This window comes from Daphnia pulex, chromosome 1 (assembly GCF_021134715.1).
Source record: "Daphnia pulex isolate KAP4 chromosome 1, ASM2113471v1".
Lineage (NCBI taxonomy): Eukaryota > Metazoa > Arthropoda > Branchiopoda > Diplostraca > Daphniidae > Daphnia > Daphnia pulex.
The window spans coordinates 4946390-4959414 of NC_060017.1; the positions used below are offsets into that span (position 1 = coordinate 4946390).

General features: G+C 40.5%; 4 protein-coding genes and 2 long non-coding RNA genes across 7 annotated transcripts; 3 read left to right on the forward strand and 3 right to left on the reverse strand.

The window, feature by feature from the left end:
- The first annotated feature begins 563 nt into the window (after window positions 1-563).
- On the forward strand, window positions 564-1504 carry LOC124199116. Its single transcript, XM_046594973.1, has 3 exons — window positions 564-574; window positions 650-977; window positions 1039-1504. Exons 2-3 carry the CDS (start codon window positions 934-936, stop codon window positions 1328-1330), a joined length of 336 nt encoding a protein of 111 aa, XP_046450929.1. The 5' UTR covers window positions 564-574; window positions 650-933; the 3' UTR covers window positions 1331-1504.
- Window positions 1505-2168: 664 nt separating this feature from the next.
- On the reverse strand, window positions 2169-2632 carry LOC124199132. Its single transcript, XR_006876758.1, has 2 exons — window positions 2581-2632; window positions 2169-2347 (listed from the first exon to the last, which is right to left on the reverse strand). It is a non-coding gene; the product is annotated as an uncharacterized LOC124199132 (long non-coding RNA).
- Window positions 2633-2964: 332 nt separating this feature from the next.
- LOC124199143 lies at window positions 2965-3805 on the forward strand. 2 transcript variants are annotated; one of them, XR_006876760.1, is made up of 4 exons: window positions 2965-3164; window positions 3269-3339; window positions 3403-3547; window positions 3603-3805. It is a non-coding gene; the product is annotated as an uncharacterized LOC124199143 (long non-coding RNA). The 2 variants fall into 2 exon arrangements; XR_006876759.1 differs by having other exon boundaries at window positions 3403-3551; window positions 3603-3802.
- A 1349-nt stretch (window positions 3806-5154) lies between these two features.
- LOC124199159 lies at window positions 5155-6095 on the reverse strand. The gene is made up of 3 exons (XM_046594974.1): window positions 6085-6095; window positions 5682-6009; window positions 5155-5620 (listed from the first exon to the last, which is right to left on the reverse strand). Exons 2-3 carry the CDS (start codon window positions 5723-5725, stop codon window positions 5329-5331), a joined length of 336 nt encoding a protein of 111 aa, XP_046450930.1. The 5' UTR covers window positions 5726-6009; window positions 6085-6095; the 3' UTR covers window positions 5155-5328.
- Window positions 6096-8461: 2366 nt separating this feature from the next.
- LOC124199175 (heparan sulfate 2-O-sulfotransferase 1-like) lies at window positions 8462-9951 on the forward strand. Its single transcript, XM_046594975.1, has 6 exons — window positions 8462-8751; window positions 8814-8992; window positions 9058-9279; window positions 9342-9439; window positions 9504-9661; window positions 9721-9951. Exons 1-6 carry the CDS (start codon window positions 8589-8591, stop codon window positions 9930-9932), a joined length of 1032 nt encoding a protein of 343 aa, XP_046450931.1. The 5' UTR covers window positions 8462-8588; the 3' UTR covers window positions 9933-9951.
- On the reverse strand, window positions 9952-11407 carry LOC124199191 (ubiquitin carboxyl-terminal hydrolase isozyme L5-like). The gene is made up of 5 exons (XM_046594976.1): window positions 11201-11407; window positions 11049-11112; window positions 10683-10976; window positions 10394-10591; window positions 9952-10330 (listed from the first exon to the last, which is right to left on the reverse strand). Exons 1-5 carry the CDS (start codon window positions 11271-11273, stop codon window positions 10003-10005), a joined length of 957 nt encoding a protein of 318 aa, XP_046450932.1. The 5' UTR covers window positions 11274-11407; the 3' UTR covers window positions 9952-10002.
- Between the last annotated feature and the right edge of the window lie 1618 nt (window positions 11408-13025).

Sequence of the window (13025 nt, forward strand, 5' to 3'; positions counted from 1 at the left end):
ACTACACCGAAGCGGTAAAGTACTACTCTGCCCCGATCTACACAACCACAACTGAGGCGGCCAAGTATTACGCTGCCCTGACTCACTGCACAGAAGCTGCTCTTTCGTACTACGTTGAACAGAAATACTACACCGATGCTCCAGTTCACTACACCACGGCCTACGCTACACCACGGCCTACGCTACACCACGGCCTACGCTACACCACGGCCTACGCTACACCGCGGCCTAAGCTACACCGCACCCTCCAAGTACTACACCGAAGACGCCGCCTACAACAACGTATGCTGCCTAGTTTACTACACCGAGGCTCCCAAGTACTACATCACTAAGGCGTCGGAATTCTACACGTCTATGTATGCTGCCCCTGCCTACTCCACCGAGGCCCCGCATTATATAACACTGAAGCGCTCAAGTACTACACTACAATCTGCGCTGCCCCGAGCTACTACACCTACGTCCCGGAGTATTACTGTGCGTAAAAGGAGTCGTAAGAAAAAAGAAGTGCCCGAACTGCAGTGCCCTTTCTGTCACCAACTGCATTCCTCATCGTGTAACCGATTCGCAATTATGGGTAAATATTCTTTTTCTATTTGTTAATATGCTTGTTAATATTTAATATTAATATTTCAATTTATTTACTGTTTAGTCAACTATGGCGTCGTGCTCCTGTTGGGTGTTGTATCGTTGATGGCTGGGTTGACTGCTGGTGTAGCGATGTCTCCTTGGTATGGCGGAAACTGAACCGCAACGCCGCCGCCTTCCTACACAACTAACGCAACAACCAGTTCCTGCGCCGATGTCTTCAAGTACTACACCACTAAAGCACCGGAGTTCTATAGCACAACTTACGCTGCCCCGAGCCACTACACTGATGCCCTGAAGTATTACTCTGCCCCGAGTTACTACTCCATCTAGGAGACGGAGTACTACATGACTACGCATGCTGCCACATCCTACTACACCGAGGCTTCTAAGTATTACTCTGTTCTCAGCTACTTATTGCACCGATTTTCCTAAATGCTAGTCTGTTCCCAGCTGCTACACCGAGGCTCCCGCTGATTTCTCCACCGAGACGGTCGAATACTACACCGAAGCGGCAAAGTACTTCTCTGCCCCGATCTACACAACCACAACTGAGGCGACCAAGTATTACGCAGTCCCGACTTGCTACACACAGGCCGCTCTTTCGTGCTACGTTGAACAGAAATACTACACTGATGCTCCAGTCTGCTACACCACGACCCACGCTACACCTAGCTTCAACACCGCAGCCCCCAAGTACTACACCGAAGAAGCCGCCTATTACACAACTACGTACACTGCCTAGTTTACTACATCGACGAATTTAAGTATTGCCCCGCTCCAAGCTACCAAACTTAGGTTCATATGTATTGCAATTTTCATGACTATATCACCACTGCTCCGACCTACCTAAGTTCTGAAGTATTTCTCTGTATTTGTGAAAGATTGCTGAAATACAAGATTGATTTTTAAATCACAAGTGCATGTTTCTATTTTCTCCTTAAATACCTTCTCCTGCTGACAATTGCATGATGTGAGAAAATATTTCTGAATGGTATGTAAACTTACAAATAATTGATCTTGCCAAAACACTGATAAAAATTCAAACTCTTTTACATTTCAATAATATTTAAACTCTTCCCTTTTTATAAACTCAAGATTGAAAGTCCAACAACCAATAATTTTCTGAAAAATTCAAAGTCCACCACACCTATTTTTCTGCTAAGTCCAGACTTTTGTTTTTGAAAAAAAATTTAAAAAAATTCCCCTTACACGAGATTTTAAAAAATTTATCGCGAAAAAGATTGATACGAATATTTTATTGCATACCAAATTTATTTTTATAACATTTTACATACATCATATTCATTTTTCCTGTGGCCCCCAGGGGGGGGGGGCCTGTCGCTTTCTCTACCGCGATAATAACATGATGCAAGTTATATGCAAGTTATTATTTGTTTGGCGCAGAAAGCTTGTTTTATCTAGCAGTTCTCGACTGTTTCAAACCTGACATTGATCAGTTTGCCTCAGTCGTATACTGCATGATTGAATGAAAACTCAAGACAACAGATCAAACTTTTAACGCAGCAACACAAAATATCACTGGCAGAGCAATTTCATATGGCATGGATGAAAACGACAACACAAAATTTTTGAAGTCAGGAACCCAGATGGAACAGCTCAGCTACAACAGCACAGCAACTTCTGGATTACACTGCAATCGCATTCAGCATACAACGGTGCAATCTGTCTTTGTCACACCTTTCACCATTTGGCTGCAACAAGGTAACCACCACCAGCGTTAAAGAAGTGTTTGTTATACCTGTTCAAGAAAATCAAGAAAAGAAAATTTAGTTTCGAGAAACACAACTGTGTACATATGCATACTCATTATAACAAAAGAATACAAAGAGAAACAGAAAACTACGCAGACTAACAGAATAACTTTGATATCTGATTCAAACTTTCTATAGAAGCAGAGCAAATCGGTCTACTCTCTAGTCATGTTAACTAAATCTGTAGTACTTTTGTAAGACATTTCATCAAAATAATTACTTTTTGCTGTTGCATGGGATGAGACGTACGCCTAAGAACAGGCAGCTAGACACACGAGGCACGCCATTTCGGAAATGTACAGGCACTTCCAAGTCTGAGTTGAATGACTTGGCAAATTGGTTTCTACGTGCTAAATCATCTGTAAATTTTCACATCAACATTTTACGTTCAATAACAATAGGAAATTAACAGTTAATACCTTTTAATTTTCATCGTGAGAAACGTCACAACCGGTCACAACCAACAACCCATTTCTGCTGCGTCTGGGAACAAAATGGCCGGCCGTTGAGCGTCCCTGAAGACACTCGCGCTACCTGGTGGACATCATTTCAGCCATTTATTCACAGCCACCTGTTGACAGCCATTACTCATCAGATACTTGTGTCGAGTGGTTGTCAAAAGTTTTCCTATTTTTTCATGAAAATTACCGATGAATTCATAAGTAAATTCAAGTTCGTTTCTGTGCAAATTGATTGTGATGTGATTTATTCCGTATGTGTGCTGGATTAAATTCAAAATTCCGCAATCTAACCTGTAGGAAGGAACAGGAAAGGAAGCAGTAGCATATCATGCAGTTAATACAGGTAAAAACCAATAATGTCTTTAATAGTCACAATTTTTTAAATACTTGTTCCAAGGCTTAGTTAATATTCGTCTAATTATCAGAAGTTTCTATTGATCTTGGTAGGTCACTACCCCAGTGTGGACATGTTTGTTTTTCTGAACATGTTTTTCAACGAATAATTCATTGATGTACAAGTATTATTCTTCTTTTAGTTTTAAACTGTTATTTGATGACATAGATTGTATATTCTGTCATAGGGAAAGCTATGAGAAATATCATATCATCTAGGCCATGGGTAATCTTCAGGTCTATTTCTATTGCAGCAGCTTAAGAGAAGAATATGAACAAATGCAGGACACATACCAACATGTGTTGTATTTTTCTGAATGTTAAAGACGAGCAGTAGGTAGCAATTAACTTTATTTTATTGGAATATTTATTGACATATTTCCTTTAGATTCAACATGACTAACTGTTTGATGCCAAAGTTAGTCGGAACTCAACTCACTGTACATACTCTAACACAGATAACTGGTGCTGTTGCCTTTCAGCCACAGGCAGGAATATTATTCTTTAGTTCAGAAAATTGTAGTTTATCTTGAACTCCAATGTCCACCAGGTAGCGCGAGTGTCTTCAGGGACGCTTAACGGCCGGCCATTTTGTTCCCAGACGCAGCAGAAATGGGTTGTTGGTTGTGACCGGTTGTGACGTTTCTCACGATGAAAATTAAAAGGTATTAACTATTAATTTCCTATTGTTATTGAACGTAAAATGTTGATGTGAAAATTTACAGATGATTTAGCACGTAGAAACCAATTTGCCAAGTCATTCAACTCAGACTTGGAAGTGCCTGTACATTTCCGAAATGGCGTGCCTCGTGTGTCTAGCTGCCTGTTCTTAGGCGTACGTCTCATCCCATGCAACAGCAAAAAGTAATTATTTTGATGAAATGTCTTACAAAAGTACTACAGATTTAGTTAACATGACTAGAGAGTAGACCGATTTGCTCTGCTTCTATAGAAAGTTTGAATCAGATATCAAAGTTATTCTGTTAGTCTGCGTAGTTTTCTGTTTCTCTTTGTATTCTTTTGTTATAATGAGTATGCATATGTACACAGTTGTGTTTCTCAAAACTAAATTTTCTTTTCTTGATTTTCTTGAACAGGTATAACAAACACTTCTTTAACGCTGGTGGTGGTTACCTTGTTGCAGCCAAATGGTGAAAGGTGTGACAAAGACAGATTGCACCGTTGTATGCTGAATGCGATTGCAGTGTAATCCAGAAGTTGCTGTGCTGTTGTAGCTGAGCTGTTCCATCTGGGTTCCTGACTTCAAAAATTTTGTGTTGTCGTTTTCATCCATGCCATATGAAATTGCTCTGCCAGTGATATTTTGTGTTGCTGCGTTAAAAGTTTGATCTGTTGTCTTGAGTTTTCATTCAATCATGCAGTATACGACTGAGGCAAACTGATCAATGTCAGGTTTGAAACAGTCGAGAACTGCTAGATAAAACAAGCTTTCTGCGCCAAACAAATAATAACTTGCATATAACTTGCATCATGTTATTATCGCGGTAGAGAAAGCGACAGGCCCCCCCCCCCTGGGGGCCACAGGAAAAATGAATATGATGTATGTAAAATGTTATAAAAATAAATTTGGTATGCAATAAAATATTCGTATCAATCTTTTTCGCGATAAATTTTTTAAAATCTCGTGTAAGGGGAATTTTTTTAAATTTTTTTTCAAAAACAAAAGTCTGGACTTAGCAGAAAAATAGGTGTGGTGGACTTTGAATTTTTCAGAAAATTATTGGTTGTTGGACTTTCAATCTTGAGTTTATAAAAAGGGAAGAGTTTAAATATTATTGAAATGTAAAAGAGTTTGAATTTTTATCAGTGTTTTGGCAAGATCAATTATTTGTAAGTTTACATACCATTCAGAAATATTTTCTCACATCATGCAATTGTCAGCAGGAGAAGGTATTTAAGGAGAAAATAGAAACATGCACTTGTGATTTAAAAATCAATCTTGTATTTCAGCAATCTTTCACAAATACAGAGAAATACTTCAGAACTTAGGTAGGTCGGAGCAGTGGTGATATAGTCATGAAAATTGCAATACATATGAACCTAAGTTTGGTAGCTTGGAGCGGGGCAATACTTAAATTCGTCGATGTAGTAAACTAGGCAGTGTACGTAGTTGTGTAATAGGCGGCTTCTTCGGTGTAGTACTTGGGGGCTGCGGTGTTGAAGCTAGGTGTAGCGTGGGTCGTGGTGTAGCAGACTGGAGCATCAGTGTAGTATTTCTGTTCAACGTAGCACGAAAGAGCGGCCTGTGTGTAGCAAGTCGGGACTGCGTAATACTTGGTCGCCTCAGTTGTGGTTGTGTAGATCGGGGCAGAGAAGTACTTTGCCGCTTCGGTGTAGTATTCGACCGTCTCGGTGGAGAAATCAGCGGGAGCCTCGGTGTAGCAGCTGGGAACAGACTAGCATTTAGGAAAATCGGTGCAATAAGTAGCTGAGAACAGAGTAATACTTAGAAGCCTCGGTGTAGTAGGATGTGGCAGCATGCGTAGTCATGTAGTACTCCGTCTCCTAGATGGAGTAGTAACTCGGGGCAGAGTAATACTTCAGGGCATCAGTGTAGTGGCTCGGGGCAGCGTAAGTTGTGCTATAGAACTCCGGTGCTTTAGTGGTGTAGTACTTGAAGACATCGGCGCAGGAACTGGTTGTTGCGTTAGTTGTGTAGGAAGGCGGCGGCGTTGCGGTTCAGTTTCCGCCATACCAAGGAGACATCGCTACACCAGCAGTCAACCCAGCCATCAACGATACAACACCCAACAGGAGCACGACGCCATAGTTGACTAAACAGTAAATAAATTGAAATATTAATATTAAATATTAACAAGCATATTAACAAATAGAAAAAGAATATTTACCCATAATTGCGAATCGGTTACACGATGAGGAATGCAGTTGGTGACAGAAAGGGCACTGCAGTTCGGGCACTTCTTTTTTCTTACGACTCCTTTTACGCACAGTAATACTCCGGGACGTAGGTGTAGTAGCTCGGGGCAGCGCAGATTGTAGTGTAGTACTTGAGCGCTTCAGTGTTATATAATGCGGGGCCTCGGTGGAGTAGGCAGGGGCAGCATACATAGACGTGTAGAATTCCGACGCCTTAGTGATGTAGTACTTGGGAGCCTCGGTGTAGTAAACTAGGCAGCATACGTTGTTGTAGGCGGCGTCTTCGGTGTAGTACTTGGAGGGTGCGGTGTAGCTTAGGCCGCGGTGTAGCGTAGGCCGTGGTGTAGCGTAGGCCGTGGTGTATCGTAGGCCGTGGTGTAGTGAACTGGAGCATCGGTGTAGTATTTCTGTTCAACGTAGTACGAAAGAGCAGCTTCTGTGCAGTGAGTCAGGGCAGCGTAATACTTGGCCGCCTCAGTTGTGGTTGTGTAGATCGGGGCAGAGTAGTACTTTACCGCTTCGGTGTAGTAATCAGCGGGAGTCTCGGTGTAGCAGCTGGGAACAGAGTAGTATTTAGGAAAATCGGTGCAATAAGTAGATGAGAACAGAGTAATACTTAGGAGCTTCGGTGTAGTAGGATGGGGCAGCATGCGTAGTCATGCTACGTCGCCTTGGTGGTGTAGTAACTCGGGGCAGAGTAAAACTTCATGGCGTCAGTGTAGTGGCTCGGGGCAGCGTAAGTTGTGCTATTAAAGTCCGGTGCTTTAGTGGTGTAGTACTTGAAGACTTCGGTGCAGGAACTGGTCGTTGCGTAAGTTGCTTTTGGGTAGTAAGGCGGCGGCGGCGTTGTTGTTTGGTATCCGCCATACCGAGGAGACATCAGTACACCAGTGGTCGACCCATCAATCAACGATACAACACTCATGAACAGCAAACGACGCCTTATTAACTAGACAGTAAACAAATTTAAGATTAATATTCTATAAGAATTTGCATATTAACAAACAGAAAATAATTGACATTAATAGAAATCTCCGTGTAAAGACAAAATATTTACCCACGGATGCGAACTGGCAATACGGTGAAGAAGGCAGATGGTGACAGATAGTGCGCTGCAGTTGTTGCCGTGTCGGAGATGCTCACTCGACTGATGTCTCTAGCCTTTTTCGTCTCCTTTTTATACGATTTTTTGATCACCCTCACCTCTTAAGCCTTGCGGGTATTGTACCTGTTTGATAATGATGAAACACGTACCTTTCTCACCCAACCTCTCCGCCGTCGCATGATACGTTTTACGTAATGATCTCCGTGACCTTCGATCGTCAAACTGGCCTTTCTTTCTGCAGTTTGAAGTTGCTGGGGATGGGTCGACATACAAAAAACCAATATCAAAATGAATACCAAATGGTTATGGTTTGCAGCTATTTTACCTGCTTGATAATGATGAAAGACGTCCCGTTCTCACCCAACCTCTACACCACTGCATAACACGTTTCACGTAATGATCTCCGTGACCTTCGAGCATGAAGGAATTAAATGCAAACTGGCCTTTTCTTCTTTAGGTTGACGTTGCTGGGGATGGGTCTACATAAAAATATATCAAAATGAATACCAAATGGTTATGTAATACATCCCGTTCTCACCCAACCTCTACACCACTGCATAACACGTTTCACGTATTGATCTCCGTGACCTTCGAGCATGAAGGAATGGCGGACTGCCCTTTCCTTTTGCAGCTTGACGTTGCTGGGGATGAGTCTACAACAACAAATATCAAAATGAATACCAAATGGCTGAGCCTTGCGGCTATTATACCTGCTTGATAATGATGAAACACTTCCCGTTCTCACCCAACCTCTACACCACCGCATTGACAGTTTTACGTAATGACCTCCGTGACCTTCGAAAGTAAAGGACATACAAACTAGCCTTTCCTTCTGCAGGTTGACGTTGCTGGGGATGGGTCTACAAGAAACAATATCAAAATTAATACCAAATGGTTTTGGCTTAAAACGAATGGAATCACGATGTAGTACTCGGGTTCGGGTTCGGGCATAATTAAAAAAAAGGAGAGTTGATACACAATTCCATGTAGAAAACTGAAAATTTACCCCTATGTACGATGATGAATGCAGTTGGTAACAAATAACTAAAACTAACCCTCCCTTTTGACTAAAATTATAAACCCAACCACGCCCCAATACCTTCTGACAAAAATTATAAGTATCTAACTCTAACCCCACCTTTAAACAAAAAAAACTTTACGACCTTCATTTTAATTCAAAGCAAATGACGTTTCTGACATAGTCCCTCTATCGGCAATTATAAGAACAAAATGTAATGCGTTCATCTGCTTGACAGTTGAGACGTTTGTGTGTTTGAGCGATCGATCACGTCTGTTGTCCTTTTCAAAAAATGACTTTCTATTCAAGCTAATCCACTTTCAACGAAAATTGACTTTCTTGAACAGCTAGCGATGGCGATGAGAACTTGTAACATATCTGCACGATCCGTTTTCCTGTTTAATATTATAACAGTTTTAGTACTTGTGACCTATCTTGTGGATTTAGAGAAAAAAATTGCCAATGCTAAAGTTAGTTCACAACACAACTCAGATCTGCTCAATACCCAAGTCAATGGTATTAACTCAAAATAATATTATGAATACAAATGTTACATTAACAGAATATCTTGTGAATAGGTGCTTTGTTACCTAGTAGTTTTCCATCACAGAATCCAACTTTATTTTACAACCGTGTCCCTAAAACTGGATCAACCTCTTTTGTGGGTCTGGCATATGACTTGTGTTCAAGAAACAAGTTTAAAGTGCTTCATGTAAATGTTTCAAAAAATGCACACACCATGTCTTTGAATGATCAGGTAATAATTTTTTTTTAAATTAAATTTTCCTGCAAGTAATTGTAGCCTGTTTGTATTATTTGAAGTTACGATTTGCAAGGAATCTAAGCAGTTGGGATTTAAAGCAACCATCATTTTACCATGGACATATAGCTTATTTGGATTTCACAAAATTTGGATCCACTGCACCAATATTTATTAACCTTATCAGACAGCCACTTGATAGAATGGTGTCATATTATTATTTCCTTCGCTATGGAGATGATTTCCGACCACATCTCATCAGAAGAAAGCAGGGGAACAAAACAGTAATTTAATTTGGAGATGTTGATAATCAAGCTGGAGTCTAATAGTTGCATTGAAATTCTAGTCATTTGATGACTGTGTGAAAGAAGGACAAACTGAGTGTGATCCAAATAATTTGTGGCTGCAAGTGCCTTTTTTCTGTGGACATCATGCAGACTGTTGGTAAGAATTTATTTTGGTAAAATCTTAGTCCTTTTTTTGTTAAAATATCGGACTTTCAATCTAGGGTACCGGGCAGCAGTTGGGCATTTGAACAAGCAAAGAATAATTTAATTAAAAACTATTTATTAGTGGGAGTGACTGAGCAGATGGAAGAATTTGTTGCTGTCCTAGAAGCAACTTTACCTATTTTTTTTAAGGGATCTCTTAAATTGTACAGACAAGGTAAGTAAGTTCTCGTTTGTGGACAAATGAGCAATTAAAAATATTAATTTGACACTTAGGATCAAAATCTCATTTACGGAAGACAAATCTTAAGATTCCTCCAAAAGCTGAAACGATAGAGCGGTTTAGAAACTCTACTGTGTGGCAGCTTGAAAACGAGTTTTACGAATTTGCACTTAGACAGTTTGAATTCGTGAAATCACGAACCCTAAATCCGGATCTTTCTGGCAAAGGGCAGCAGTTTTTTTACGAAAAAATTCGTCCAAAATAAATTATTTATCGACATCAAATTTGTCCGTCATTTTTTATTCCATGTATGAATCTTACTTATAGCATGTTAATCAGCTTTTTTTCTGAGTGGTAGTTTTAGCAACTGCTCGTTGTTTAGCCTTCTCATACAGTGGCAGCAATTGACCTTTCTCACCAAGCATGCGAAGAAGTTGAACAATTAAAGGGAGATAGTTGTGCTTGCGCCGAACATTCTCAATTTTCTGACGCTTTCGTTTGCTCTCTTCTTCTTCACATAGCATCAAGAGTCGCTGGATTTCGGTCTGCATATCGGTGCTGACGACAGGTTGTGACTGAAGCCTTTCAATCTCCTTTTGCCACGCTAGTTTCCGATCAGGAACGATTGCCATCAAGTTGAAATGAATTTCTCCTTCGCTGTACCTACATTGTTGAAAAATCACATGTTGATCATCCGTCATCCAATCATTAGTACAATGAGATAACCTTTGAATGCGTTTTTCAATTATTGGTCTAACAACGTCAATCCAATCAGTTTCGGCTGGGACAGCGCCGAGATCGATAGGACCTTCTTTCAAGCCATCAAGTTCATAGAGGCGGCCATCAACGGGGACATATCCAACAAAGTGAAAAGTATCGTCATCCTTTGACGATGCTTTGGAATCAAATTCAAAAAGAGTTTGTCTGCATTTAAAACATCAAAAGAATTAAAATCACAAGTTAACCCATCTGAAAATGCTCACATTGATGTGCAATGCTATTAAGGGTTGGTTACCTAGCAAACGAGTTGTGTACACTTCGAATTGTGTCAGAATTGCTGAGAGCAAGTCCCTTCATGTTGGCATCGAAAGCCTGAGTAAATTCTTTGAATTCACCAAGTGTGGGCCCTAGATGAAGATCAGGATGTTTGCAGTTGAGCAGGATACTGATGATGGCTTGGGTTGCACAGGCATTATTGATGACCTGCTTGGCAAAGAAAATTTTGTCCAATCGGCTATCCTGAACCACAGTACCCACAACCTCTTCATTGGGTACCCATTTGAAAAGGAAAATGAGTCCATGGATCGGCCTGCAATGATTTCAATGCTGAATTGAATTTCCCTGTTTTATGTACTACCAATACTCATTTATCAAGAATTACTTTAAGTTATCAAACTGTTCAGGATCCAAACTCCACAGTTCTTCCACTTGAACTCCTTGGACTTCTACAAAGAAAAATCGAGATAAAACATTACTTCGTGCAAACCTTTGTGACTATTTTCTCATTTCTCATGTGACATTTGCGTGACATACCGAAATCTCTGATCAATTCAGAAAATACGCCTGGATCACTTTCGATCAGACACCAATTACCAGCGTCAGCCATATTTTAGTTAGTTACAAATGATGTCGTGTCGTTCAATTGAGATTATAAAAAGTGAACCAACTAAAACAACTATAAGCAATAAATTGACAGACCGGGGCAACGCGAACAAAAACTGCGTCCAATGTGTCGTCTGCTAACTACTACTCTTCCACAATATGGAAGCCTTTTCAAACTCGAAATCTATTCAATTTTTGAAGAAGAAAAAAACAATATTTTCATCCACGTTTTCACCTGAATCCTCCGATAACCTTCGAACATAGTTTATCGTAAATTCGTAATAAACAGGTAATCGGTCGTAACGGATTGCATGTCATTTATAACTGAAAGTCTGAAAACATGATACGCTCAGCGGCTCAGCAGCCTGACAGGTCCTGGGTACAAAGTCTATATACGTGTGTGTGTGTGTAATCGCATCTTCAATTGGTTTGGCCTGCTGGCTGGCGGCTTTTTCATCACAAGCCAAATTGATAACATCCCAGCTCGCTCTCTCATCCCCAACGAGACAATGCGTCATTTTGTGGGAAAAGGTATTCGTTTCCGTTGGTATTTGGTGGGTTTATTTTTTCTTCCAAGAAAATAGACGCAGATACACAAGAGAAAAAATAAGCCGGAGGTCGCACGACGGCAACAACAACCATCAGGATTCAGGAGCCTCGTATTCAATTGCGGATCGCTGCGTTGCGGCAGGTAGTACCCGTCTCTATATAAGTAACTCAACTATACACACTGCTCATCTTATATAGACGGCATTCTACTTCGACAACACAATCGTTCGCATTCCCACTCGGTTCATCATCATCATCAGCAGCAGTCTGGGATACACTGCACTTTCAACTGCATTTGCTAATCTCGAGAGTCAGACAGGCGTGCAGCCACAATAGATGCGCCAGGGAAATGCGTTTAGCTACTTCCTTTATGATTCGCTTCTACTAGTACTTCACTTGACATTCTCTCTGGCTCTATAAGGACGGCCACATATAAGTTTCCTATTATTCAAGGAAAAGAATAGGACAAGAGAAAAAAGAAGAGAGAAATATAATAAGTAGTTCATAAAAGGGAATAGAAGAAACCCGGGCAGAGCCAGCAGCAGCAGGTATATAGGCGAGAGAAAAGAGATAAAGATATGCCTTGGCCTTCCCATCATTTTGTGTGTCTTCTCTCGGATTCTTTTCAACACACAAAAAAATAAAATAAAAGAAGCGGCGCTTCGCCGCGCACCAGGATGTTGTTGCTCCTGCTGCTTATTATATCAGCGCCCAAGTAATTCTTTGCATGTGAAGATGTGAAGGCGAATCGACGACGACGATCCCACTAAATGGCAATTCAGGAAACAGAAGAAGACGAACGAGGTTTATTTTATTTTTATTTTAAAAAAAGAAAAATTCTTTTTACTTCTTTTTTTGCTGATTCAGCGACGAGCTGGAGCCGCGTCCAGACTGACGGGAGCAAAAAAATAGAAGGTAGTAATACAAGAAAGAAATAATAAAATATATATTTTTTTAAAAGCTGCCAACAACCTTGACGTTTACGGTAGTGTAATCACTACTATACGCTCGTTACAAGAAGAGAAAAGAAAAAATAAAAAAACATCAAAACAAAATTGTAAAAGATAAACTCGAAACTGTCCGTTTTCCAGCTTTTGACAAGAAAATGAAATAAAAGAATTGAAAATTGATGTTTTCACTTTTGCTGTGGGGGAGACATTTCAGCTCCTTTTCGAAATGGAGGCGCAGAGAGTCGCATAAGATTTCC